This window comes from Furipterus horrens, unplaced genomic scaffold (genome assembly GCF_987537825.1).
Source record: "Furipterus horrens unplaced genomic scaffold, mFurHor1.1.pri manual_scaffold_8, whole genome shotgun sequence".
Lineage (NCBI taxonomy): Eukaryota > Metazoa > Chordata > Mammalia > Chiroptera > Furipteridae > Furipterus > Furipterus horrens.
Genome location: NW_028327178.1, coordinates 50,904,578 through 50,931,131, shown reverse-complemented (window position 1 = coordinate 50,931,131; position 26,554 = coordinate 50,904,578). Strand labels below are relative to the sequence as shown.

Sequence of the window (26,554 nt, the reverse complement as noted above, 5' to 3'; positions counted from 1 at the left end):
ATGAGATAATGAAAATGCATGGAGAATGACCTTCAAATTGCTAACAATAGTTCTGTAGGAAGAAACTGTGGGAGGGAATTCATAGTATGTGAAACAAAATGAAATTTCTGCATTGTTCTCTGCATACTTTTATTGTTTGAATTATTTACTAAGAATATATTGGTATGGTATTTGAGTAATTAAAATCAGCCCTGGCTGGTGTGGCTCAGTGGATTGAGCGTCGGCCTGCAAACCAAAGTGTCATGGGTTCAATTCCCAGTCAGGGTACATGCCAGGGTTGCAGATCAGGTCCCCAGTCGGGGGCATGCAAGAGGCAACCACACATTGATGTTTCTCTCCCTCTCTCTAAAAATAAATAAATAAAATCTTAAAAAAAACAAACAAAAAACACTACCACCATTTCTTTACAGTCTTTCATGTACAAGCTAATAAATGTTCCTGAAAGACTTATGAATGAATAAACTACTTTGAAAACGTTATGTAACTCTAATTCACCTATAATAAAATCTTAAATTAGATATAAAAATTGTATTATAAATCTAACAACTTAAAAATAAATTGAATGTTTAAAAAATCTGAGTAATTATTAACATGGAATTGCAGCAGAGATCTGGATTTTATATAAACAATCCAAAATAACTTTGTAATAAAGTACAGTTTTAGAACTCTTGTTTCATCAAAAAGAAAAAAAAAAGTGTAGATTAAATTGTAACTAAAATCAGTTTAGATACATTTTGAATTTTAGTTCCTTGGTTTTAGTATTCAATTACTATTCTTACCTGCAAAATCCTTCACATTCACATTTGCCCCTAAACTAATTAATTCTTTGACTTGTTTCACATCTCCTCGAATAGCTGCCATGTGCAAAGGAGTTTCACCACGTTCATTTCGTTTATTAACCTTATCTTTCTGTCGAGATGAGGAACTGGGAGTTTTCTTTTGGGCTGGTGTTGCTTGTGATGAATGATTTGGTGTGGAATCTGTAAGAAAACAGAAAATTAACAAAAGTTCTAGGCTAAGTATTTTGTATATTCATTTAAAGCAGCGGTTCATAACCTGTGGGCCGTGACCCCTTTGGGGGTCGAACGACCCTTTCACAGGGGTCGCCCAAGACCATCGGAAAACACGTATATAATTATATATTGTTTTTGTGATTAATCACTATGCTTTAGTTATGGTTGGCGGTCACCACAACATGAGGAACTAACTGTATTAAAGGGTTGCGGCATTAGGAAGGTTGAGAACCACTGATTTAAAGGCTTTTTGTAGGTAATGTGCTAACTTCCTGGAACAGAAGAAATATTTTCTCACCGTAACATCCAAAACTTGACCCAAATACATGGAGCAGATCTTCCTATAGGGTTATGAAATACGCATGAGCCAATTTAGAAAAATGTTCTATTCTGTTAATTCATAAAATTGGCTTAAAATGATTAATAAGGCTTCCAGTCAAGATGGAAGCATAGGTAGACATGCTTCACCTCTGTGCACAACCACAAAAAGAATTACAACTAAATCTAAAAAACAATCCCAGAACTGTCAGAAAATTGAACTGTGTAGAAGTCCGACAACCATGGATTTAAAGAAACCACATTTATCCAGAGAGGTGCCTTTTGCAGGGAGTCAAAGCAGCTCTACCAAACATACAGAAGTAAACACAGGGAGGCTGCCAAAATAAGAAGACAAAGAAATATGGCCCAAATGAAAGAAAAGAACAAAACCCCAGAAAAAGAACTAAATGCAACAAAGATAACCAACCTATTGGATGCACAGTTCAAAACATTGGTGATCATGATGTTCAAATATCTTAGAGTATGGCAATAACATAAAGGAAGAAATAAAGGTTACAATAAGCGAAATAAAGAAAAATCTACAGTGAACCAAGAATGAAGGGATGGAAGTCAAGGCTCAAATAAATGATTTGGAACAGAAGGAAGAAATAAACAGTAAACCAGGACAGAAAGAAGAAACAAGAATTAAAAAATAAATGAGGATAGCATAAGATGACTCTGGGGACATCTCGAAACGTGCCAACATCTGAATCATAGGGATGCCAAAAGGAGAAGAGGAAGAGCAAAAAATTGAAAAAAATAATGAAAGAAAACTTCCCTAATTTGGTGAAGGGAATAGACATACAAGTCCTGGAAGCACAGAGTGTCCCAAACAACCTAGACCCAAACAGACCACATCAAACCACATCATCATTAAAATGCCAAAGGTTTAAGATAAAATGAGAATCTTAAAGGTAGCCAGAGAAAAGCAGAGAGTTACCTACAAAGGGGTGCTATAAGACTATCAGCTGATTTCTCAAAAGAAACTTGCAGGCGAGAAGGGATTTGCAAGAAGTATTCAAAGTGATGAAAAGCAAGGTCCTACTACCAAGACTACTCTATCCAGCAAAGCTATAATTTAAAATGGAAGGGCAGATAATGTGTTTCCCAGACAAGGTAAAGCTGAAGGAGTTCATCACCAAGTCATTTTTTTAAATTATGTGAAATGTTAAAGGGACATATTTAAGAAAAAGGAGATAGAAACTATGAACATTAAAATGACAACAATATCACGGCTCTCAATAACTGAATCTAAAAAAAAACCAGAAACACACAAACAAACTAAGCAAACAAAAAGAACAGGAACAGAATCATAGGTATGGTGATCATTTGGAGGATTAGCAGCTGGGAGGGTGAAGAGGGAGAATGGGGGAAAAGCTGCAGGGATTCAAAAGCATAATTGGTAGTTACAAAATAGACAGGGGGATGTTAAGAACAGCATAGGAAATGGAAAAGCCAAAGAACTTACATGCTTAACCCATGGACATGAACTAAGAAGGGGGGATTTTGGAAGCTAACTACACAAAAGAAAAATTTTAAGTTGTATAATTCTCATTGATACAAGAAAGTAAATCATCTAGAGAAAAAAAATCTTTTGGCTCTGAATTCAAGGCATCTTAGTATGTCTTTGAGTAAAATAACAGACCCTGTTGAAGTGCATTGACACAAATTTTTCAGTGAACTTTTGCTGTTGGCTCTTTTATAAAACACTGGGAGAGCATGGTAAAATTTGTAGAGTTTGTGTGTATTATAATTTCCATCACAGCATGAGTGTGTCTAATATCTTTAACTAATAAAAATGTTAGGGTTTTCTGCTTTTTTAAGTACAGCATGTTTTGGTTATTCTCTCACCTTTTCACCCCCACAGTGGGAAAGAATGTGGCCATCTTACAGATTTTTACAGTGTTAAAACTTTTAAGTGTTTCTGTCAAATGTTGACTTTGAGTAAGATGAGAAGACTTAATTTTTAAAACTGATTTTTTTATATCATGAACTTCTATCATTAGAATAAACTAAGAATTAATACAATAAGGCAAAAAGTTAAAGTCCTCCCTCATCTTTAATACCTCCCTCCTTGAGAGACAACAACTATTAAGTTTCTTCTAGAAATTTTCTAGCCACAAACATGTAAATATATTGCATCTTTTGTTCTAGTTTGTTTTTAAATATAAATAAATTATTATAATGCTGTTGTGTAGTTGGTTCTTTTTATATAAGGGTATCTCTTAATCAACTTGATTAATATATATAGAATTGGAGTTGAAAGCCTTTGAAATATCAGACTGTTTGCCAGCATATAAATATACTTCCAAGATTAGGGTTCATTGTTTTTATCCATTTCATAATTACTTTTTCATGTTTTTGTTATCTTTAACCTGATTACCATTATGGATAGTACTACTTTTTATTTTGTATGTGAATATTGTTTTTGTATGGCAAGATTCAATACTCAATACTAATAACTGCCCAGACTGGCGTAGAGCAGTGGGTTGGGAGCTGTCCACCAGAAGGCTGCCAGTCAGGACACATGCCTTGGTTGTGGGCCAGGTTCCTGTTTGGGGGTGTGTGAGAGGCAACCAATCAATGTTTCATGTTTCTCTTGCATATCTCTGTTTCTCTTCCTTTTTCTCCCTCCCTTCCTCTCTCTCTAAATAAATAAGATCTTAAAAAAAAAATTAGAATTCCAGCCAAGATGGAGGCCTAGACAGACACAGTGTGTCTCCCTCCACAACTAAGAAGGAATACAACTACCTCAAAACTAGAGACAACCAGAAGTTCCAGAAAACAGAGCTGCATGGAAGTCCAACAAAGAAAGATATAAAGAAGAAATACTCATCCAGACAGGTAGGAGGAGCGGAGCTAGGGCGGAAAGGACACGGTGTGGTAGTGGCAGCGGAAAGCCGGCAGAAAATGCAGTCACACATTTAAAAAAGTTGAGAGGGACGCCTGGGGAGCACTTCCAGCACTAGACCGGATCGCACAGCTCATGGTTCCAGTGCCGGGGACAATAAAGCCTCATTGCTTCTGACTGTGCAAGCCAGTGGGGGCTGGGGCGGAGGCAGAATCTGCCAGTCTCTCAGCAGAGTCCACTTGTTTAAAGGGCCCCCATGGTCCTAGAAAGTCTGCAGACCCACCCATTCTGGTAACAATAGCCAGGCAACAGCTGGAGAGGTGCCAGTCCCATACAGAAGTGGGAGAAGTGCCTGGAAAAGGGGTGAGTGCTGAGCAAGCAGCATTGTTCCCCCTCAGACTCTTCCCCAGACACAGCGCCACAATGTGGTGAAATGAGTTGCCCTGTACTAACGAATACCTAAGGCTCAGCCCCTTACAACATAACAGTTGTGACAGCTCTACCTAAGACACAGAGGCAAACAAACACAGGAGCCTGTCAAGTTGAGGAGACAGAGAAGCATGGCCCAAAAGAGGGAATGGATCAAGGTTCCAGAGGGAAAACTAAGTGATGAGGAGCCAACCTAACAAATGTAGAGTTCAAAACACTGGTGATAAAGATGCTCAGACTTCACAGATATACTCAAGTATGGCAAACACATAAGGGAAGAAGTGAAGGCTCTGCTAAATGAAATGAAGGAAAATCCACACAAAACCAACGGTGAAGGGAAGGAAATTGGGGTTGAAATCAATGATTTGGAATATAAAGAAGAAAAAAACAGTCAACCAGTACAAAATGAGGAAAGAAGAATTGAAAAAAATGAGGAGAAGCTCAGGAACCTCTGGGACAACTTTAAACATGCCAACATCCGCATCATAGGGCTGCCAGAAGGTGAATAGAAAGAGCAAGAAATTGTAAGCTTATGTGAAGAAATAATGAAGGATGTAAGGATGTAAGTCGTCGGCAGCCGTCCGTCTCGAGAGACGATGGTGTAGCTTCTTAAGAGTCTATCTGCACCGCCGAGAATGGCTGTGCAGTCCGACTCGGGAGTGACACGGTATCTGTCTCCTCCTGTGTTGAATCGACATCTTGTGATGACGCTGGAGTGTCCTCTCCAGTGAAGCTGAAGCTACAGAGCCTGGGCAGGGTGATATGGAGGGTCTGCTGTTGCCCATGCAGCAGACCCCCCCTCTCTTCGCAGCTGAAGGGTCCAAGGGAAAGACGGAGTCAATACAGCTTGGCTTCAGGTGCGCCGCAGGAGTTGCCGGTGTTGACTACAACGTCGAACCGCCTTAGGGACTCCGGCTCCGGATTTTCTGTCGGGGTTTACTCCCTTAGCCTTTCCCCTGAAGAGGTATGCCGCAAGGCAGCGGAGGTTTTTTGGAGTCAGAGTTTTCCTTCTCTGATGTGTAAGACTATATAGTGACAAATATAAGACACTGCTGAAAACAAAGACCTAAATAAATGGAGAGATATACTACACTTACGGATTATAAGATTCAATATTAAGATGTCAATTTTCCCCAAACTGATTTATAAATTCAATGCAATCTTAGTCCAAATCCCAGGATGCCTTTTTATAGAAAATGACAAACTTGTCCTAGAATATATATATGAAAATGCTAAGGATCTGGGAAAGTCCAAATGATTTTGGGAAAAAAAAAACAAATTCATGGGCTCACATTACCTGACAGAAGGTAAACATTCTAGTTTCTGTTCAGAGAAATTATCACAGCCAAAATGAGTTATTATTATTTTTTAATCCTCACCTGAGGATATGGTTATTGATTTTAGAGGGAGAGGAAGGGGGAGAAAAGAGAGAGAGAAACATCTATGTGAGTGAGAAACACCAATCAGTTGCTTCCCATATACCCCTTGACCGGGGATCAAACCTGTAACCTACATATGTGCCCTAATCAAGGATTGAACCCACAACCTTTTGGTGTACAGGACAACGCTCCAACTTTACTGAGCCATCTGGCCAGACCACAGCCAACAGGAGTTTAAGGAGATATGATGACTAAAAGTTATGTGGCATCCTAGACAGGATCCTAGAAAGGATCCTAAAACAGAAAAATGACATTAGGTAAAAATTTAAATTCTGAATAAAGTATGGACTTTATAACTAGTAAGATATTAACAATGATGTATCAATTATGACAAATGTACCATGCTAATGCAAACATTGACAATAGAGAAAACTGTGTAGCTATATGGAAACTCTCTGTACTACCCTTTTAATTCTACTGTATATAAAAAACTAATGAAGGAAAACTTCCCAAATTTGGTGAAGGAAATAGACATCAGAAGTCCAGGAAGCACAGAGTCCCAAACAAGCTAGACCCAAAGAGGACCACACCAAGATACATTATCATTAAAACGCCAAAGGTTCAAGATAAAGACAGAATCTTAAAAGCAGCAAGAGAAAAGCAGAGAGTTACCTACAAAGGGGTGCCTATAAGACTATCTGCTGATTTCTCAAAAGAAAATTTGCAGGCAAGAAGGGACTCGCAAGAAGTATTCAATGTGATGAAAAGCAAGGACCTACAGCCAAGACTACTCTATCCAGCAAAGGTATCATTTAGAATGAAAGGGCAGATGAAGTGCTTCCCAAACAAGGAAAAGCTAAAGGAGTTCATCATCACCAAGCCGTAATTATATGAAATGTTAAAGGGAGTTATTTAAGAAAAAGATTATCAAAACTATGAACATTAAAATGACAAGAAACTCACAGCTATCAACAACTGAATCTAAGAAATAAAAACAAAAACAAACTAAGCAAACAGCTAGAACAGGAACAGAATCATAGGTATAGGGATCATTTGAAGGGTTATCAGCTGGGAGGAGGAAGGGGGAGAAATGGGGAAATGGTGCAGGAACTAAGAAGCATAACTGGCTGGTACAAAAAAGAGACGGGGAAGTTAAGAATAATATAGGAAAGGGTGAAACCAAAGAACTTATATGCACGAACCATGGACATGAACTAAGGGGGGTTGGGGCTGCTGGAGGGAAGAGCAGTATTGGGAAGACGGGAGCAAAGGGAAAAGAAATTGGGACTACTGTAACAACATAATCAATGAAATATACTTAAAAAATAATTAACATTCTTTAAAAAAAATAGTATTAACTAAGTCAGCCCAGTTGCCTAGGTTTTATCTATCTGTTGTAGCTCCTTTTAATAAATTAGCAAGTTGGTTTGTTTTTCCCTTTTTGTTTTGGTCCTGATGGTAAGCCAACTTCAATTATTTTTGGAGAGCACAGTACATGAATAAACACACACATACTTCCTTAATAGAAATGTGAAATGAATTATGAGATAAATCTACATAATATACTCTAGATATTTTTCCTTTTATAATAATCAAGGAGATCTTAAACAATAATCAATAAAATAAGAAAATATATATTAAACTCTTTCTTCTAAAACTAATAATATGATAAGCTAATCAGATTATCAGTATCGTGGTAGTAAACTAAAAAGTAAACTATAAACCTAGAAGCAGCTTTACAGAAACTGGAGTAAAAATAATTCTTTGGTAACAGATTTCTCAAGGTGACTGACCAATTTCTAAATTGTTAATTTTAGTTGGCAAATATTCACTGAATGTTCACTAAATACAAAGATCCCTGCCTTTGTATAGTTTCTCATCTAGTGGAGGATATAGACATAAACAATTGTAACACAAGTAAAGTTACAAACTTTTAAGAAATTCTGACTAAATCAAGAAAGAACAAACATTTAAAATAGTTAAAAATAACTGTTAAGATAAGGCTGGAATCTGAGGAAAACTAAGAGTAAACATGAACTCAGTGATGGTAAATATCACCTGGACTGTTGTCTCTTGCTGTCATCTGCATAAGAAGTGCCATCTGCTTTCGCTCTGAGAGTGGATAACCAAAAAGAATGCTAACTGGTGTGGACTTCTTATTTCCAGCTTCTTTTTTTGTTTTCTTCTTTTCTGGACCTTCTTTCTCTGTAATTATTAATAAGTATGTAAGAATTTCAAACAAATGTATGCAGTCAAAAGCAAAACATGAGATGACTTTTTAAAAATATATGTTAAATATGTATATGAGAAACATGTATGTGAACCAACAGTAGGCAGACAAAAGAGCACTAGACTTTTATTATATTATACAACCAAGTTTCTTGAATGTGCTGAAAACAATGAATTCTATTGTTTTCAGAAAACTAATAACATTTGGAAATCTACTCCCAGTAAAATTTGTATTTTAATAATTTTTCTATTAAAATTTAACTTCATCAACAATTCAAATATTTTTTAGTTACAGCTTTGAAATTTCTCTTTGACTCAATTTTATTTTTTAATACTGCTAAGCCTATAAAGCAATTTTCCTTCAAGTTACTTCCTTAATTCCACTGATGATTCACGCAATCTTCTAAGAAGATAAGTATGTAAGACAAGTCTCAACACAGAGTAAATATAGAAAGCACAAAATCACTTTATTCCAATCATAGGAAAGTTAGTATTAATTGAAACTAAAAATGAACAAATTAAAAATTCTGTGTGTGTGTGTGTGTGTTAGTTAACAGAGATCATGCAAAAATTCAAAAAAGTCTAACGATTTGCTTCCTAAGTCAGCTCTCAGACTTAGCTATTTGGGAAATACTTTGGTAATGCAGCCAGCATTCCCCAATAAGTGCTAGAAAATTAAGATTGAACTGGATTCCACAGGTTAGCCTATTAACATTTAGGCATATATTTCTTGGGATTTACTAATCCAGATTTCAGAGGGGCTACAAAAAAAAATTAAGTAAAATTTAAAAATAAATGTAAAACAGAAAAAATGAGTGGAAGAAGAAAAGGCTTAGTTGTCAATATTCTGGTATTTTTATGGAGATGTGGCCAGCAGCTAGTTTACTCCAGGAGATAAGCATTTATTAATTTAGCAAGTTTCAAGAAACCAATAAAAGTCTGATATTATTAAACATTATTAAATATTATTATTTACAGCATGAGAACTTAAAAGTAGTTAATTCTTGTAGTGTACCACTTAATTAGAATATACTGGCATTCTAATCTAGAAAAATTAAGAGTTCCTAATATTTAAACACCTCTGTCACCAAATCACTCAAAATTCAATAGCTACTGAATTGTCCCTTCAGTTGATATTTGATTTTACATGACAAAAACAAAAAATTTCAAGATTTAAGTCAGTCTTTATCAAGAGTTCTAATATATTATCATCTTCATTTCCCTCATTTCATTATCATTAATGATCCAATTTAGTATAAATCCAGTTTCAGCAAGGTTTCACCTAAATTACTAACTTTCTCATAAAACCCTGAACAGGTCTTTTGAAGAAGGCTACATTTTCCGGAAATATATACTTTTTCTGAATAACGTTCTGTTCACTTTGGTTCTTTTATATTTAATGAGGAACCCAAACTGTTGTTTTAATGGTTTTCCATCTGGATAACGAATCTTTAAATATAACAAATGTACTTTTTCACCTACAAATAAGACATTTAACAGTGTGAAAATTTTATACAAAGTAGAAAAGATGTATTAAAGAAAATAAGTAAAATCTATCAATTAGAGGACACAAAATAAATAAAAAGTACATCGTATCTATCCTTAAAAATAATTTTTTAAATATTGGGAAAAATTTTGACTTTTATTTTCTCATTCACAAACAATTATTTTTTGGGGGGTTTTATTTGCAGTTTCAATACAATGGTTTAAAAAGAATATGCTCTTAGGTGATATTTGCTCAGTTTACAGAAAAAGTGAGACACTTATAAATTTATTATTAGAATTCCATACTGACAAATAACCTAAGATATAATTACATTTTGAAAAAGAATAAACAAACTGGATATACTCCAAATATTCAAGCAAAAATTCAAATTAGCTACTAGCATCCAATCAGAATTAAATTTTTTGAATGACTGCAGTCACTGTCTGATTTCATGTTTTACATGAGATAGGAAAAGAAAGTAAGTAAATAGTAGTGGGTATAAGATAGTTAAGTTACAGATAATCATATACCATTCTTAAAATTATAAGTGTCAGATTAACATGCCCCAAAGTGTGCCTTTTCAAATTTAAAGCATTCAACAAAGCTTTGGCCATTTTGAATCTATCTTTCAGAGAATTTGTTTCCCATGACCTGTCGTAAGTAAAAAAGTGATCATACACTTTTGAAAGAGTTACCTAACTCAAGTTTTAGTAAGTAAAAAATATATTTGTATGCCTGAATAATTGATCAGCATTTTAAAAAGTTAAACACAGGAATACTGACACATACACTCATTTAAAGCACAGTCTATTATAGACCTGAAAGTGTCCTCAGCTACTCCGCAGATCTTTTTTTTTTGTTCAAGTGTTTCATTGATGACTAAAGAAAAATAGAGAAACGGATTTTTCAACAATCCAATGTCCTTCATTTAAAGGTTCAGAGAATCTTTAGAAATATAGAGATGTCTCAGTTTTATAATCTTGAAAGTAATGCTTTCTTTTCAGGTCTTGTCAGAATAAAAAGAAAGCTCAACAATGTCATATCCTAGTTAAGTGTAGAGTAAATTAAGGAGAAGAGACAAAATTGTTTTTCTTGGGGAACTGGTTCATAAATTTATCAGTGTCTCACAAATTAAAGATTATGACATTTTTCCACAAAGCAGTCACTGTGTAAGGCAACACCTCAAATACAGATGATCATAATTAAATCAATCATGTCTGAAATGTGTATACTTCAAACCTGAGGGAAAAAAGTTTCTATTACTCTTTGCTTCTAAAATATCTACATAAATCTCTTAACAGTTGGGTGCTTGTTGTATCTTGTGATTTCCAGGAAAGATACTCAGATCATGAATGGCTTCATCACATAGAGCTCTTCCAGGTGCACCCTGGCACTTAGGAGTCCCATTTTAAACTTAATGCTGATTATAAACATGACCCCCGCCCCAATTTTGATAACCAGGCACTCCTGTCTTATCAGTTCAATTAACAGTGTTCAGGATAATTTTAAGAATAATTAGTTGATTCTATACCACCCCTATAAATTCATAAAATAAAGTATATCAGAAACAGAAGGTTGATTTCAGATTTTATAGCTAAAATCATATGTTGAAAAGTGGACACTTAGGTACCTAGGAGCTAAGTAATATTTTACATTAAAAAACATTCAGAGATAAGGATTAAGTCTATTTAAAAAAGACAACACACTTTACTAATTAGTTGTCTCATACTAGAAAATACATTTAATTTTATTTTTAAATTTTAGTATTTATATATTCTCTTGTATTCTACCTGGAGCAATTATGAAACGTAATACCTGGTGCCATAGCCAAATAGAAAGGTTCCAAGACAGTTAATGGTAATGGTATTTCTCCAGGAAATCTATTGTTTTAACCCATTTTTAATTTGTACACAGGCAACAAAGTCAATAGACTAAAGAGTTCAACTTCAAAATTTTCTAAAATGTATTAAAAATAATCCTGCATAATTAGAGGTCCAGATGGCATTGTCTATCAAAATCAATACACGTGGCATACCATGTGAAGGGCATACAGCATAAGAGACTAAGCACCTCGGGTATCTTCCCACAGGGGTTGCTACAAAGAGTAGACTTGCACATTGTTTTCTATGCGAATGATGCCCCAATGTTGTACTGTATGACATCTGAGTGGCAGTTATACAGTAGTCCTGCTTATCATGTTCACACATAGCATGTGTTGGATGTGATGCACTGATATCTCAAACAAAAGCTGGGAAGTTTGGTTATCATCATGTTCACTCATTCAACCAAAGATTTCTCTATACTGGGTTGAAAAGAAGTTACTTATAGTACCACAATTAACTGTAAATGTGACAGAAACCACTGGCTAAATAGGAGCCCCTGATTATCTAATTACCTGAGTATGTCCTGTAAGAAGATATAAGTCTCTCCCCCCAATTTTCACTTGTATGTCCTGGATCTGAATCTACAGAATGAGAAGAGACAGGAGAAAAGAAAAAAGCAAACGAAGGGAAATGCAGAATTCAACAAACCAACATTTTTCAAAAGACCACTAGTTAGTCAATGATAATGCATTGTTTTTCCAAAAGGTTATTGTTAGGGTAAAGCCAAAGTACATGTAAAACCAGGTTTGGCCATACCTAAGATTTCTGTTTCTTCAACTAGAATAGTAAAATTAAGGAAGTCAACCATGTGTTTTCAATAGATATTACTGATGCTGTTTATTAAAACATATCATGGCCTTTAAGGTCATATAGCTTTTCAATCTGTTAATAATGATAAAAGATGCAGTACTCTATCACTGTTTTTGTGTTTAGACTACTTTGTCTTTAGAAAACTTGAATAATGGACTTGAATTCCCCCTTTTCGTTTTAAGAGGGGCAAAACTACTCAGAAGAAAACTTTGGACTACAGTATCATTATAGACTACAGAACTTTCTATAAATTATACACATTTCAAATAGTAAAAAACACTACACTGACCACTACTAAAGACCTCTTAGAAAGAGCAGCCTAAATCAAATTGTTTATCAGCTAAGGCAAGAATATGGAATCCTGCCTAACAATTCATGAGAGACAGACTATGGAGAACTGACTTTTGGCAATATGGTTACCGCAGGTATTTTTACTTACAAACAATATGCCAATTTAACTCACAATAATATTATTCTGATACTCATATTCTCAACTTATTGACACAAGTACTTTTCTTTCCAGTATCATTACTATGGACATTATATGAGTTCAGTTAGGTATAAGAAAACAAAAATGTTAAATAAAAAACTTTTAGAGAACAAGTAACCCCTAACCAAAGGATTTGAAAATTAAAAAAATTAAGCCTAAAAATTTATTGATGAGAAGGCTCACTCAATTGAAAATGAAATCAATAAATTAGCATTTAGACCAATTCTAAAGCAAGTGGGTACATGGATTGAATGACAAGTCTTTCAAAGAACACATATTTCAAAACTGAACACATTAAATTTGCAACTAAAAGGATTCCATAAAGAATATTTAAAGGTTTACTTAAAAACAAGCAAAAATTTTAAATGGCTTCCATAGATTATATAGGAAAGAAAAAGTAGTAGTATAGAGGTTTATCCAAACCTTCCTTTGGAAGTAATCAACCCACCCTCACTCCAAATACCCCTTAACTTTTATTCAAATAAGTATGTTCACATTTGGGTATCTGAATATGTATTCTATAAAAATTTAATTGAGGAGCTGGAAAATTAAAAGCTTCCATATCCTGATCCTTTACTCAAGCCACTTCCTTCTATGCTATACTGTGACTAGAATATGAGACTACTGCTACCTACTGAGGTTTTTGTAAAACTCTTAAGTGCTATCTCTCCCTCATATGTTCTTTATAGCAAGACATGAGAAGCATTACTTGTATTTTAAAAGACATCTTTTAAAATTAATATGCTATTTTGGGTTGCAGGAAAATAAGAAAAAAGAAATACCAAGATTGATTTAAACGGTTTGCACTGTACGTGTGAAAATTTTTATAATAAAGAATCATAGGGAAGGGACGGGAGTAAATCTGCAATAAATAACCTCCATGAAAATCACTAAAAGGTGATTAAGAGAGGCACTGATTTAATTTGCTACTTTAACACAGTTATCAGAAAAATTATGTTTGTTTTCTTACTTTAAAAACTTCCTCTCCCCAAATTTGCTTGAGTCACATTAAATACAACAAACCCTTTAATGGCATCTAAAGCTTAAGGAAAATAAAACTTCTAAAACATTTGAACATACTCTATAACTGCCACCATGGACTTTGGGAACAGATACTGTGTACCTCTTTAGATTTTGTCATACCACATTACCTACATATGCCAAAAAAATTAGTAAGCAAATAAATAATGGTTTCTAAGAGTAAAAAAAATTTTAAAGTGAAGGATGTTTATCTTTCTTATTTAAACAAACTAAAATGACGAAGTCAATACTACTCGTTTATTTCTGTAGAACACAGATCTGAAACTCAAGAAAAACATGGGTCCCAATGTTATTTGAGGTTAAAGAATATTCATATACTGCTGGAGGCTTTGTAACTATAATTATTTTGGAGGAACATCACAGAAATGTTTAATTCTTTAACCCTGCAACCCTTCTTTTAGGAATGAAAAGAAAGAAGTAATTCAGGGTATAATAAAAATGCAAGGTGCAAAAATGCTTTTGGTGGCATTATTCCTAACAAAATAACTGCAAATTTAGTTTGGAGGCCAAGAAGAGATTCTCTCATGTGTAGCCTCAAGACAGCTGTTCAGTACTTTCATGTCAAAGTATCGTGGCTTTCCCTTGGATGACATTAAACTAGGAAAGAATCAAAATAAATATGATTTTATGACTGCAGAAAAAGAAAAACTGCTTAGGTAGAAACATCAGTTACTAGTTACTGTGCTAAAAACTTTATAGTATACAGTGGGAGCACTGTAAGGTGACTACCCAATACTCATTCTCTCTTTCTTACCAGAAATAGTCCAATTTTAATTAGGATGACGACCTGCCCAGTTGAAAAAGTATTTGACTTTACAGACTTCCCAGCAACGAGGGTAGCCTAACCAATGAGATGCAGGCCAAGTTCCTAGGAAAGTTGTTTCATCAGTAAAAAAGGCAAAGTCTTACTAGGAGAAAAATACTTTTGCTCTTGGTCCTTGCTCTCCCATTTTCTGCCCAGAAGAAGCAGATGATTTCTTGTGACTATAAGGTAAAACGCTAAAACCAAACCCTATATATGAGCTAAGGGTTGCAGAGTAGGAAAATGAAAAGAGCCCAGTCCCTGATGGCATTATTGAACTTTTTAGGTATAGCAGTTCACATTAGGGTATCTCAAAATAAACAAAATAAAGACTAAAAATGGCTCTTCTCACTGATGCCATTATTGCTGATTTTAGGACTACTGAGTCTTCCTTGGACAATATGAGTATCTTTAAAAAAACACTAATGACTATGTTTTATAAAAATGTGTTCATTATTTAAAAAATTCAAGCCAACAAAAGTATACAAAGTAACAAATTACCCCAAATCTTGGAAATAAAATGTTAACATCTAGTGAGCATCATTCCAAGTATCCCTTTAAATATATATATAACGTTAAAGGAACTAGGAGACAGAAAGAAATTTATGTAAGAATTGGAAAATATATACATGATTTTAAAATAAAAAGCTGTTAGATTAATTTTATTTTAATCCAACATAAGAAGAAAAAAAAACTAAAAAATTGCTTCTTTATATCATATACTAAAATATAAACACAAACATAAAAAAGAATAAGAAAAAATTAAACATTTTAAGCAATCATTAAAAAAAACTATGTATGTCAGCTTTGGATATCAGTGAATCCTTTGGTATAAGACCCTTAACACAACCATTAAGTTTAGTCTTAGTTCTACAATGAAAAGTCTTTTAAACAGTCTTCTTTTAACATAGGTGTTAATATCTGTCCTGTGTACACATACATATAAATGTACAAGAGTATGACTAACACAACCAAATGTACTTATTATTCTGTAACTTATTTTTCAGTTTATATACTATGAATATCTTTCCATACTGCATATCCTTCTACAATATTTTTAAGGATAAAATAATATTTCTTCATTGGATTTACCATAATTTAACAAATCTTGTATTACTTGACACCATTTTCGTGGTTTTTGTTTTTGCAATTATAAACAATGCTGAGATAGATACACTTAAAGATAATTTTTACTCTCATCAATAATTATATACATAGACCAAATGCCAAAGAATAAGTCAAATTTTTAGTTTTTGATATATGTTATCATACTTACCTCTAACAATGTACTCCTATAACTTAAACCTACTACACAAAGCAATTTTCTATTTCCAGCCTGGGACCACTTGGAATGATTTAGGCCAAAGATAATTTGTCAATCTTTATAAATTGTATTTCTTGATTACTTATTGATATTTTTCATGTAGTTATTTGCCAAATGTAATTTTGTTGTTCTGAACTACTTGCCTATACCTTTTATCCATTTTCCCATTTTTGTGCATTTCTCTTCACATTTAAGAGATTCTTAAATACTAAATATATTATGACAAGGGTTGTTACATATGTTATAAATATTTCTCCCTCTGTATTTTTATCTTTATAATTTTAGCTAATAATTTAAAATATAGTATACTGCATAAAATGTCAAATATGGGACTTGATGCTACATTATATTTTATATGAAAATTATCACTTACTGTTGCTCTGCATTCTTTAAAAACAAGAAAAATTAAGACAAATGGATTGCCATAAGAAATTTTGTTTTGGAAAAAAAAAAAAAAAGAAATTTTGTTTTGGGCTCAGGGAAATTCTTCTTAATGCTGTGTGTATGTGTGCGCATACATGCATGCGTGGGCAAAAATAAAGCTTTCATTTATTATTTTCTAAAATGTATACATCCAGCCTATTAAAAAAAAATATGTTTAAACCCATCAACATCTTGTTGAGCATTAGCATGTAACCTTTCCTAAAGAAAAATAAGAGTTTGTTATGGAACAGTCTTAAAGAGAGAGTTGCAACATCCCTTTAAAATTCAGTAAGTGAAAAAATTGTAGCAGGGGAAAAATATATAATACAATTAATAAAATATTAATTCAATTACATTTGTTCAGTGCCTAAAGTTTGTATCTTCCCAAGTTGACATTTTCTCCTTTATTTTATTCTAAATAAAGGTCAAGTAAGCCACGTGATCTATTAAAAAAAGTTTTCATGGGAAGTTTATAATTTTGAAATCTTATTTATTTCTAAAAATATGGTAAGTGTTTGAATTTATCTAACTCCCTTCTTCGAACTACTAGTGAAATATTACTGTCACTGAAAAACAAAACCTGGTTTTTTAAGTACTTAAAAAATGACTAGCAAAAGGACCTCCAGGGAGAAAATATGAGATAAGTAAATCTAAAGTACATAATCACCTTCTGAGCTAAGTGACCTAGTAATAGCTTCAGAACACTGCCTAAGAATAAGAATTGCACTTCAGGGGGGAAAAAAAACCTGAATCTCTAGCAAAACCCAGTGTAACTAAAAATGAAAAAAGTACCTAAGTTCTTAATTATTCCAAGAAAGTAATTTTCAAGATTTAAAATATCATGAGTGTTTAAGAACAATTTCTAGTTCAAGCTAAGAGACCTACCTATTATCTACCTACTTTTAAAAGTGTATACTAAAAATTAAATATTTTCTAAAGCTATGCTAGATTTCACAATCAAGATAATTTCCATATTGATGATTAAGATGGCTGCAAAGCTATAAGTAGGATATATAATCTCTGTATATACACTCAGAATGAAACATTAATTTTCTGTGAGTGAAGCTAAAACATTCTTCAGCATAGTTCATTTTTAATATTTCATGTAGGGAATAAAATAATTATGATAAATACATAACATTCAAGTCTATATTAGTTTCAAGAAACAGTTCAGGGCTAAAACACAATCTAGTAATTTACTAGTGGTAATAAGTTGCTAATTTATTATGAAAAACTGAGATTGATGTTAAGTATCATTTCTGTTATATATAAGTTTTCAGGGGAAAAAAGTAATATGAATTAAGTAGTTAGCCTCAATAATTCCCCGTCTTTTTGAGGGTGGCACATATTTCTTATTAATTTCTGAATCTAAAATGCCTAAACTTTTTTCTTTGGTGGGTTCAATAGAGTGTCACAAAAACTCAACAACTTTTGCTCAAATCTACCATATCCTATGCTCCCTATCAATATGTAAATTGTATTATCAAATGCTCCTCAAAAAATTAAGTCTGAAAGTGATAAAAGATTTGTAATAAACATTGAGAGAGTAAGAAAAAACAGCAGACTGTTTTAATCTTTGATTAAGAAATATTTGGTGAGAACTACATGAATTTTTGCCCCAAAATGGTGAATCTGAAACAGTGACATACAAAAATTTCTCTATCGAGGTGAAAGAGGAATGATATGAGGAAAACCATATAAAAGTTGATCAAGATTTTACAGGAAAAAAAAAAATTCTACCTGTGTCTGAATCTCGTTCTTCATTTCTTGACGGGCTAATGGTAAAAGGAAGTTTACGTTTCATAGATGATTTCTCTTTCATCTCCTTGCCCACATCACTTCGATCAATTTTTGGAGTTCTGCTATAGGATGCAATCTTGTCTTTACTCTAGTAAAAAATCAAATACGAATAAAATTATAATATTAGCTAAGCAGAGGACTTCCAATCAAGATGGAGGTGTAGGTAAATGTGGTTCACCTCCTCAAACAACTACAGCAAAATTACCGCTAAATTATAAAACAAATATCACTCAGAACTGTCAGAAAATTGAGCTGTATGTAAGTCCAACAGCTAAGAAATTAACGAAACTACATTCATACAGACAGGTAGGAGGGATGGAGGGGCTGGTCCCAATCCCAAATGTGGTAGATAAAAACGGAGAGATATCTCGGGAAGGATGGATCCAAGCCCCAAACCAGATCACCTAGCGCAGGGTTCCAGTGCCAGGAAGATATGTTTATGTAACTTCTGGCTGTAAAAACCAGTGCGCATTGGGTCAACAGAAGAAATTGCAGGATTCTCAGGCATCTCCTCTTGCAGAGCCCCGCACACAGACTTAGACTAACTCCCTCTGAACTCTAGCACCAGGATAGCACCTTGAAGGGCACTAGTATCATACACGGAGGAACTGAAGTGTCTGGCATCAGTGCTAGAGCTAGGGGACAGCTTTCTCCTAGACAAAACAGCAGTGGCCACTGTATCTTTTCTGAGTGCTCCTCCATGCAGAGCCACATAGTGGCGGCACCATATCTGAGTCTCCACCAACCTGGCTCAAACAGTAAATCCTACCCAGACAATTACCTAAGGGTCTGCCTCATCCAAATTACAGGCCCACCTAAGTTGGTAACAGTGTCTTTTCCATATGAAGGGCTGGGCTAGGCACAGGCTTCAGGCCTTCTTAAATCCACTCAAACAACCAACTGCTGAGCCTAGCCCCTGTACCTCTCACTGGGTGGCCCCAGGCTTGGCACTACCAGCAGCCAGCTGCAGATTGCTTTACAGCTTACACTAAGGAGCCCCAAATAAGTGGAGGCTGATATTGGCCTTCACCACCCGAGAAATACCAGAGCCTGCGCACCCAGCACAGTTACAGACCTTGTCAGAGCACCACCGAAGCACCTCCACAAGCCACAGAGGGAGGTGGTTGTTGGCCAGGGGTCACAGCTAGTCCTACCAGCTGTTGACCTGCCAACAGCAATCAAGACTCATCTACAAGAGGAGGGAGTACTCAGCCAACACAGAGGGTGCACCTCGAGTACCCAGCTTGGGGGACAGGGAAGGCTGTGCCTCTGGATCCTACAGGATACCTACTATATTAGGCCACGCTACCAAGACAAGGAGTCATAGCAGCTCTACCTAATACATAGAAACAAACACAGGGAGGCTGTCAAAATGAGGAGACAAAGACATGTGGCCCAAATGAAAGAACAGATCAAAACTCTAGAAAAAGAACTAAACAAGATGGAGATAAGCAATCTATCAGATGCAGACTTCAAAACACTGGTTATAAGGATGCTCAAGAAACTCAGTGAGGACCTCAAAAGCATAAAAACGATACAGTAAGAAATGAAGGATACACTAATTCAAGTAAAGAACAATTTACAGGAAATCAACAGCAGAGTGGATGAAGCCGAGAATCAAATCAATGATCTGGAACATATCCAAAGACATCCAGTCAGAACAGCAAGAAGAAAAAAAGAATCCAAAAAACTGAGGATAGTGTAAGGAACCTCTGGGACAACTTCAAGCATTCCAACATTCATATTATAGGCGTGCCAGAAGAACAGAAAGAGCAAGAAATTGGAAACCTATTTGAAAAATTAATAAAAGAAAATTTCCCTAATTTGGTGAAAGAAATAGACATACAAGTCCAGAGAGCATAGAGTGTCCCAAAAAAGATGCATGGAAAGAGGACCACATTAAGACACATCATAATTAAAATACCAAAAGTTAAAGAGACAATCTTAAAAGCGGCAAGAGAAAAGCAATTAGTTAGCTACAGACTTTCAGCTGATTTCGCAAAAGAAACTTTGCAGGCTAGAAGGAATTTGCAAGAAGTATTCAATGTGATGAAAAGCAAGGACCTACAACCACGATTACTCTATCCAGCAAAGCTATCTTTAAGAAGGGAAGTGCAGATAACGTGCTTCCCAGACAAGGTAAAGCAAGCTAAAGGAGTTCATCATTACCAAACCATTATTACATAAAACGTTAAAGGAACTTATTTAAGAAAAAGATCAAAACTATGAATAAAGTAGTAATAAATACAAATTATCAACAACTGAAATCTAAAAACAAACTAAGCAAACAAGCAGAACAGAAATAGAATCATAGATATGGAGAACACTGGGATGGTGAGAGGGTCTGGGGAAGTAGGAGAAAAGGTGAAGGTATCAGGAAGTGGAAATTGGTAGTTACAGAATAGAAAGGGGATGTTAAGATCAAGTATAGGAAATGGAGTTGCTAAAGAATTTATATGCATGAGCCATGGACATAACAAAGGAGGGGGATCACTGGAGAGAATGCAGGGTGCTGGGTGGAGGTGGGCAAAGGAGGGAAATTGGGATAATTGTAATAGCATAATCAATTAAAAAAAGAAAATGCAAATAAAAATAGCAATATTCATCCTCCCCCCCCCAAATATCAGCTGAGCAATATAGTATTAAGAAACACTTTACTAAGGAAATTTTCAAACATACCAAAGAGTAGAGAGGTTATTATAAACCATCATGGTCCTCAATGTACTCAAGACCACTATCAACAATTAAAATGTTTTCTAACTTGTTTCATAGTCCCCTAATTTTACTTAATGACAGAATTTTAAAATAACAATAAAACAAAATATCTTGACTATAACAGAACTCCTATGTCTAAGTGTAATAGAGACATTATTACCAGTGAACAAATTAAATCTGAAAAAGTGATTCTGGGTTGAATTAAACAAGAGTGTTTTATTAATCTATCATGTGCCCACTCATTCAGGTAAAGTATCCTACCCTATGGTCTATAGGTTCACTCTCATAATGCAACATCCAAATCGGTACAGCAGATCTAAATTGGGCTACAATAATGACCCTGAAAAACAGACTAGATATTAAGCCACATCACCTTAGCAGGAGAGCTTAAAAGAACAGTTTTCAAACAACAACAGACATCATAATTGCAGAGATTCTCAGAAGCAAATCAGAAACAAATTCAAGACTGCAGAAGACAGTAGCTTTTAACCCAAAATGGAAAATAAAACTAAGAAGAGAACGAGGTGGAAGAAGGAGCATAAAAAATAAAATACTGAAAATTTTCTTAAAGTAGAATTTATCAATAAGACCAAAAGGTGATTCTAAAAGAGCAACAGAATAAAACTTTTAATGAGTCTAATTATAAAAATGAGAAGAGAAAAATAAAAATTGGGATTGAGATCTAAATACAATTCCAGATATGAAAACTACTGTATTCATTTTTATACCACTAAAAACTGAAAGCCTGAAAATGGATTTAAAAAAAATTAGTTTATAAAAGAAAAATTCAAGGAACAGATATTTTCCTTTTGCATAAACAATGCTACAGCATAAAAGGTGAGAAGCTATCCAATTCATTTAAGTCTAAAATAAAACTGATACCTAAGAGTCCAAAACAGAAATTATACACTAAATTATGAAATAAATGTAAACATAAACTGTCCTAAATAAAGTGCGAAATCAAACTTAGTGTCTTAGAAAGATAATATATCATAGTAAAGCAGGATTCATCCAGAGAATGTAAGAATAGTTCACTATTAGAAAACCTTATAGTTCACTGTATCAAAATAGTATAGAAAAGCCAATATAATGACCTTAGCAGGTGACACTATCACCTGAATAGACTACATTAATTCTTGCCAATTTTATTAGCGAATTAGGAAGAAAATGTGACTCCCTTATGTCTTAATTGGTAAAGATTACTGAAGAATAAAAACCTCATATTATTTACTTCCAGTTATAAAGTAAAATCCTTTTTTTTTTCACTTCTGCCAATGAAATGGGAGCTTCACAGACATGCAATTTGTTCATAAGGTTGCTGTACTATGTATGTTTATTATTCAGGTATGCTAAGGCAAACAGATCAGGAGACCACTGCCACTGAGAGAGTCTGTTCCTCACAATTCCAAAGAGGAGGCATATGCCATATTACGCAGGGCCATGCAGAAGCACCATGGCGTGTCAGGAGGCAAAAGGAGAGAAGGGAAATAGGGACAAAAGCTTTTATTGTAGTTTTAGCAGGCTACGAAGGTATGGATACAGTTTCTCTAGTAATCTGGTACCTGGTTCTGGGGTGATTATTAAGGCAGCAGGATAGTGGCTCAGTCTGAAAACTGAATAAAGTTAGTGTTTGGGGATGGAGTCTGGATTGGTTGGTTTATATATGAAAGAAATGGTCACAAATGAGTTGGTTCACTACCTCTAGCAACTGATTAGCCCTGGGAATGGCACTCTCCCCAGAGTCAGCAAGGCCCCAGATTTCAAAGCAACAGAAATAAAAAGGCATGATTAATAACAACAAAATTCTAGAGACTTGCCTTAGAAACATGAATCTTAGCTATTAATAAAAGAACCTAAAATAAGATGTCCCTTCTCCCTTGCAGTAAAGATACTATTCAGTACCAGAAAACAAGGTAAAAGAAACCTATTTGGTAACATGTTAAATAGAAAATGTTCACAAGATTATGTTGATCATGCTCTCCTGTGCAATATGGATTAATATGAATATTCGTAACTACCACCAACCTGTCTGGTTCTCCAAAATAAAACTGTCTTTAGAAGTGCTGCTTAGACTAAGGGTTTTGTGAGATTCTTAATCTTTAAAAATTTTTTTCAAATCTGTGGAAACTTTCAAAAAATAGTTACTTCTAATTGTCTTAAAATTTCTATACAGCCTTCCCTCACTTATCGCGGGTATTATTACGTTCTAGGACCCCCCCCCCCCCCACGAAGTAGGAACCTTACATTTTTTCTACGCTCTTAAACCTATGTAACTTTAACAACATATGTATACAGTACCGCAAAATGCCGCGATATAGTGATAGATCTGCAATAAATAATTATAATATTTTTAAAAATCCCGCGATACAGTGAGGTTGCGATAAGTGAACCGCGATATTGTATAGAGGGACTACTGTATTACCAAATGGTATAAATACTCTATCAACTCAAGACTCAGTGGCACATTCTTCTTCCATATTTTGTCTATTCAATCTATTGTTATTCTTTTTTTTCTTTTTAAAGATTTTATTTATTTTTAGAGAGAGGAAGGGAGGGAGAGGAAGAGAAACATCGATATGTGAGAGAAACACTGATCAGTTGCCTCTTACACACCCTGAATCGGAGGCCTAGCCCACACAACCCAGGCATGTGCCCTGACTGGGAATCAAACAGGTAACCATCACTTTGTGGGACGATGCCCAACCCACTGAGCTACACCAGTCAGGGCTAGTATGTTGTAGGTTATCTTTTAATAATCTACAACAGCATTCACACACAGTAATGAATGACAACACCAGAAGGCTTCTCTTCACTGCCCCTATTAAACAATGTACTGGTAGCCTTTTAACTAAGCAAGACAGAAAAGAGGTAAAAATTTACTTAGAAAAGAGAAAAAATATGTACAGGTACACATGCAAACAGAAAACTCTTAAAGAATGTAAACGCAAATGTTAATGATTAACCACAGGTAATGGAATTTTAGGTATGTTGGGAGACAATTCTGAACATCTTGCAAGCAGAAGCACTAACTCCCTTTGTTCTAGACAGTCTTTTCAAGGATATCTGTATACAAAATAGCCTTGGAAGATACAATGTCTCCCTCTGGAGCAAAGGAAGATTTATTTACTATTCAGTTAAAATAAATAATTTTTCCCTTAAGGGAGGTCAGGCAGATTTACTACTGCCCATTGTAAAAGACTTGGGGTTCCTCTCCTATACGTGGCCCTCTCTGCATTCCCTTGTGAATACAAGAGCTCAGGGAACAGGCACAAATGTTGATATATGGCTATTGCTATGAGAAATAAAACCTGCCTTTATATCTGGCCCAGTAGCCTCACATCTTCTGCATGAATCTGATTAGATTGCAAATAGGGTAAAGTAAAATCTCAGATTCTGCATAGTTTTTGAAGGAGAATTTCTATTTTCATTATTCTTACATATATTTTCTAATGTTCTACAATGAACATGTATTATACGTAAAGAATAAAAACGTTCCAATTATCACTTAGATAGGAGATAATGAAGGACAGAGCTACTTAGAAGGTTAAATAATTAACAGAGACCCTCTCATACTTCATGAATGTAACCCAGGTTTTAAATTACCATAGGAGGTTTTATGAAAGATTTTGTTTGGCAAATTGTAAATACTAATTTATTGCTAAAACAGCGCAGTGGAAAAATTTCTAAACTAAAACCAATGGGAAAAAGAATCCCACAGATTAGCAGTGACAGAATAAAATACTTGAAGAATTTTAATTTTTTTAAGAAATTTATTGAAATTTTTGTAAGTAGTATTTTTGATGAACATATAAGTACTAAAATATATAATGAGGCAATGAAAACACTATGTTATTTAAAGTTGTGCTCTATTTAAATGCATTTAAAAATTAAATTTTGGTTCAGGTTATTTTAATTTAGGATCTCATAACAGCAAGTCTGTGCATATTAAACTATAAATAAGTCTCTTTCACATAACAGAAAAATTACATATTCATTTCTAAAAAATTTACAGAAGAGAAAGCAGAAGCTAGAGGTTGGTTTCAAGGCCAATCACTCACTAAGAAAAAACAATGGAGAGTAAGTTTCGTAAATATACAGTTGAATAATGTGGTCATGCCTTCTTTGCTTCTAAACTCCCTTTTAACTTCATTTTGTAAGAAGCAGCAATAACATAGTCTATATGCAGAAAAGCTGGTATGGAAATTATGGTCCTTCCCCTTTTAACAGGCAAATAAGCAGTCAAGTATCTATTTATAACTGAAGCAAACATCAGGCTGCTTGAAAAGTCACAAAAAATGGCAATAAGCACCATGACTATTGCCTCAGAAGAGTTCTGACTCTTACCCAAACAAACATGATTTTGAAAAAAATATTGAATTATTAAACAGAGACTGAGAAGTTAAATAAATCCCTTTAGGTTAGGCTAAAACTAACAAATGAGGAATCTAACAGTTTATATTCCTACTATTCATTTTATTAAAAGTATATTTTATTGATTATGTTGTTACAGTACTCCTAATTTATTTTTCCCCATTTGTTCCCCTCCGTCCAGCACCCTGCTTTCCTCCCGCAATCCCACCTCCCCTTAATTCATGTCCATGGGTCGTGCACATTAAGTTCTTTGGCTTCACCCTTTCCTATATTATTCTTAACTTCCCCCTGTCTGTTTTGTACCAATTATGCATTTTTAAAAATTTATTTGATTTTTTAAATTATTGATTATGCTGTTACAGTTGTCCCAATTTCTTTCCCCTTTGCTCCCCACCTCCCTCCAGTTGTTCCCCCACTTACTCCATGCCAATTGGTTGTGCATATAGTTCTCCTCAACATCTTCCTATCTACTCTGCTCCCTCCTACTATGCTTAATTCCTGCATCATCTCCCTCCCTTTTCCCCCTTCCCCCTCCCCGCTGACCTCCCCCCAATATGTTCCCCATACCTATAATTCTTTTCCCATTCTCGTTGCCTACTTAGTTTGCCTTTGTTTAGATTCCCTAGCTTCTGCTGTTGGTTGTTGTGATACAGTTTTCATTTTAATGTTCATAGTTTTGATCCTCCTTCTTCTAAACCAGTCCCTTTAACATTTCAGATAACAGTGGTTTGGATCTAATGAACTCCTTCAGTTTTACTTTGTCCTGGAAACACTTTCTCTGTCCTTCTATCCTGAATGACAGCTTCGCTGGACAGAGTAATCGTGGTTGTAGGTTTTTTATATTCATTACTTTGAGTATTTCTTGCCAGTCCCTTCTTGCCTGAAGAGTTTCTTCTGAGAAATCCGCTAACAGTCTAATTGGGACCCCTTGGTACATAATTCTTCTCTCTTGCTTCTTTTAAGATTCTCTCTTTATCTTTGATTTTTGACATTTTGATGATAATGTGTCTTGGTGTGGTCCTCCCTGGGTCCAGCCTATCTGGAACTCTCTATGCTTCCTGGACCTGTAAGTTCATTTTCTTCCCCATGTTAGGGAAGTTCTGCTTCATTATTTTTTCACGTATTTTTTTCAATTTCTAGTTCTTCTTCACCCTCTGGCAATCCTATAATTTGAATGTTTGTTCGCTTAT

The 26,554-nt window shown here is 34.7% G+C and overlaps 1 protein-coding gene across 3 annotated transcripts in view; it reads right to left on the bottom strand.

The window, feature by feature from the left end:
* ANKRD12 (ankyrin repeat domain 12) overlaps positions 1-26,554 on the bottom strand; it is a 140,647-nt gene that overhangs the window by 58,457 nt on the left and 55,636 nt on the right. For 2 of the 3 annotated variants that reach the window (XM_090285805.1, XM_090285807.1), the window contains 4 exons: positions 18,219-18,366; positions 12,101-12,169; positions 8,049-8,195; positions 780-980 (listed from right to left, as the gene is read on the bottom strand). In XM_090285805.1, coding sequence (XP_090141931.1) covers positions 780-980; positions 8,049-8,195; positions 12,101-12,169; positions 18,219-18,366 — 565 coding nt within the window. The remainder of the gene's footprint in view (positions 1-779; positions 981-8,048; positions 8,196-12,100; positions 12,170-18,218; positions 18,367-26,554) is intronic. The other variant, XM_090285806.1, reaches the window with a different exon arrangement.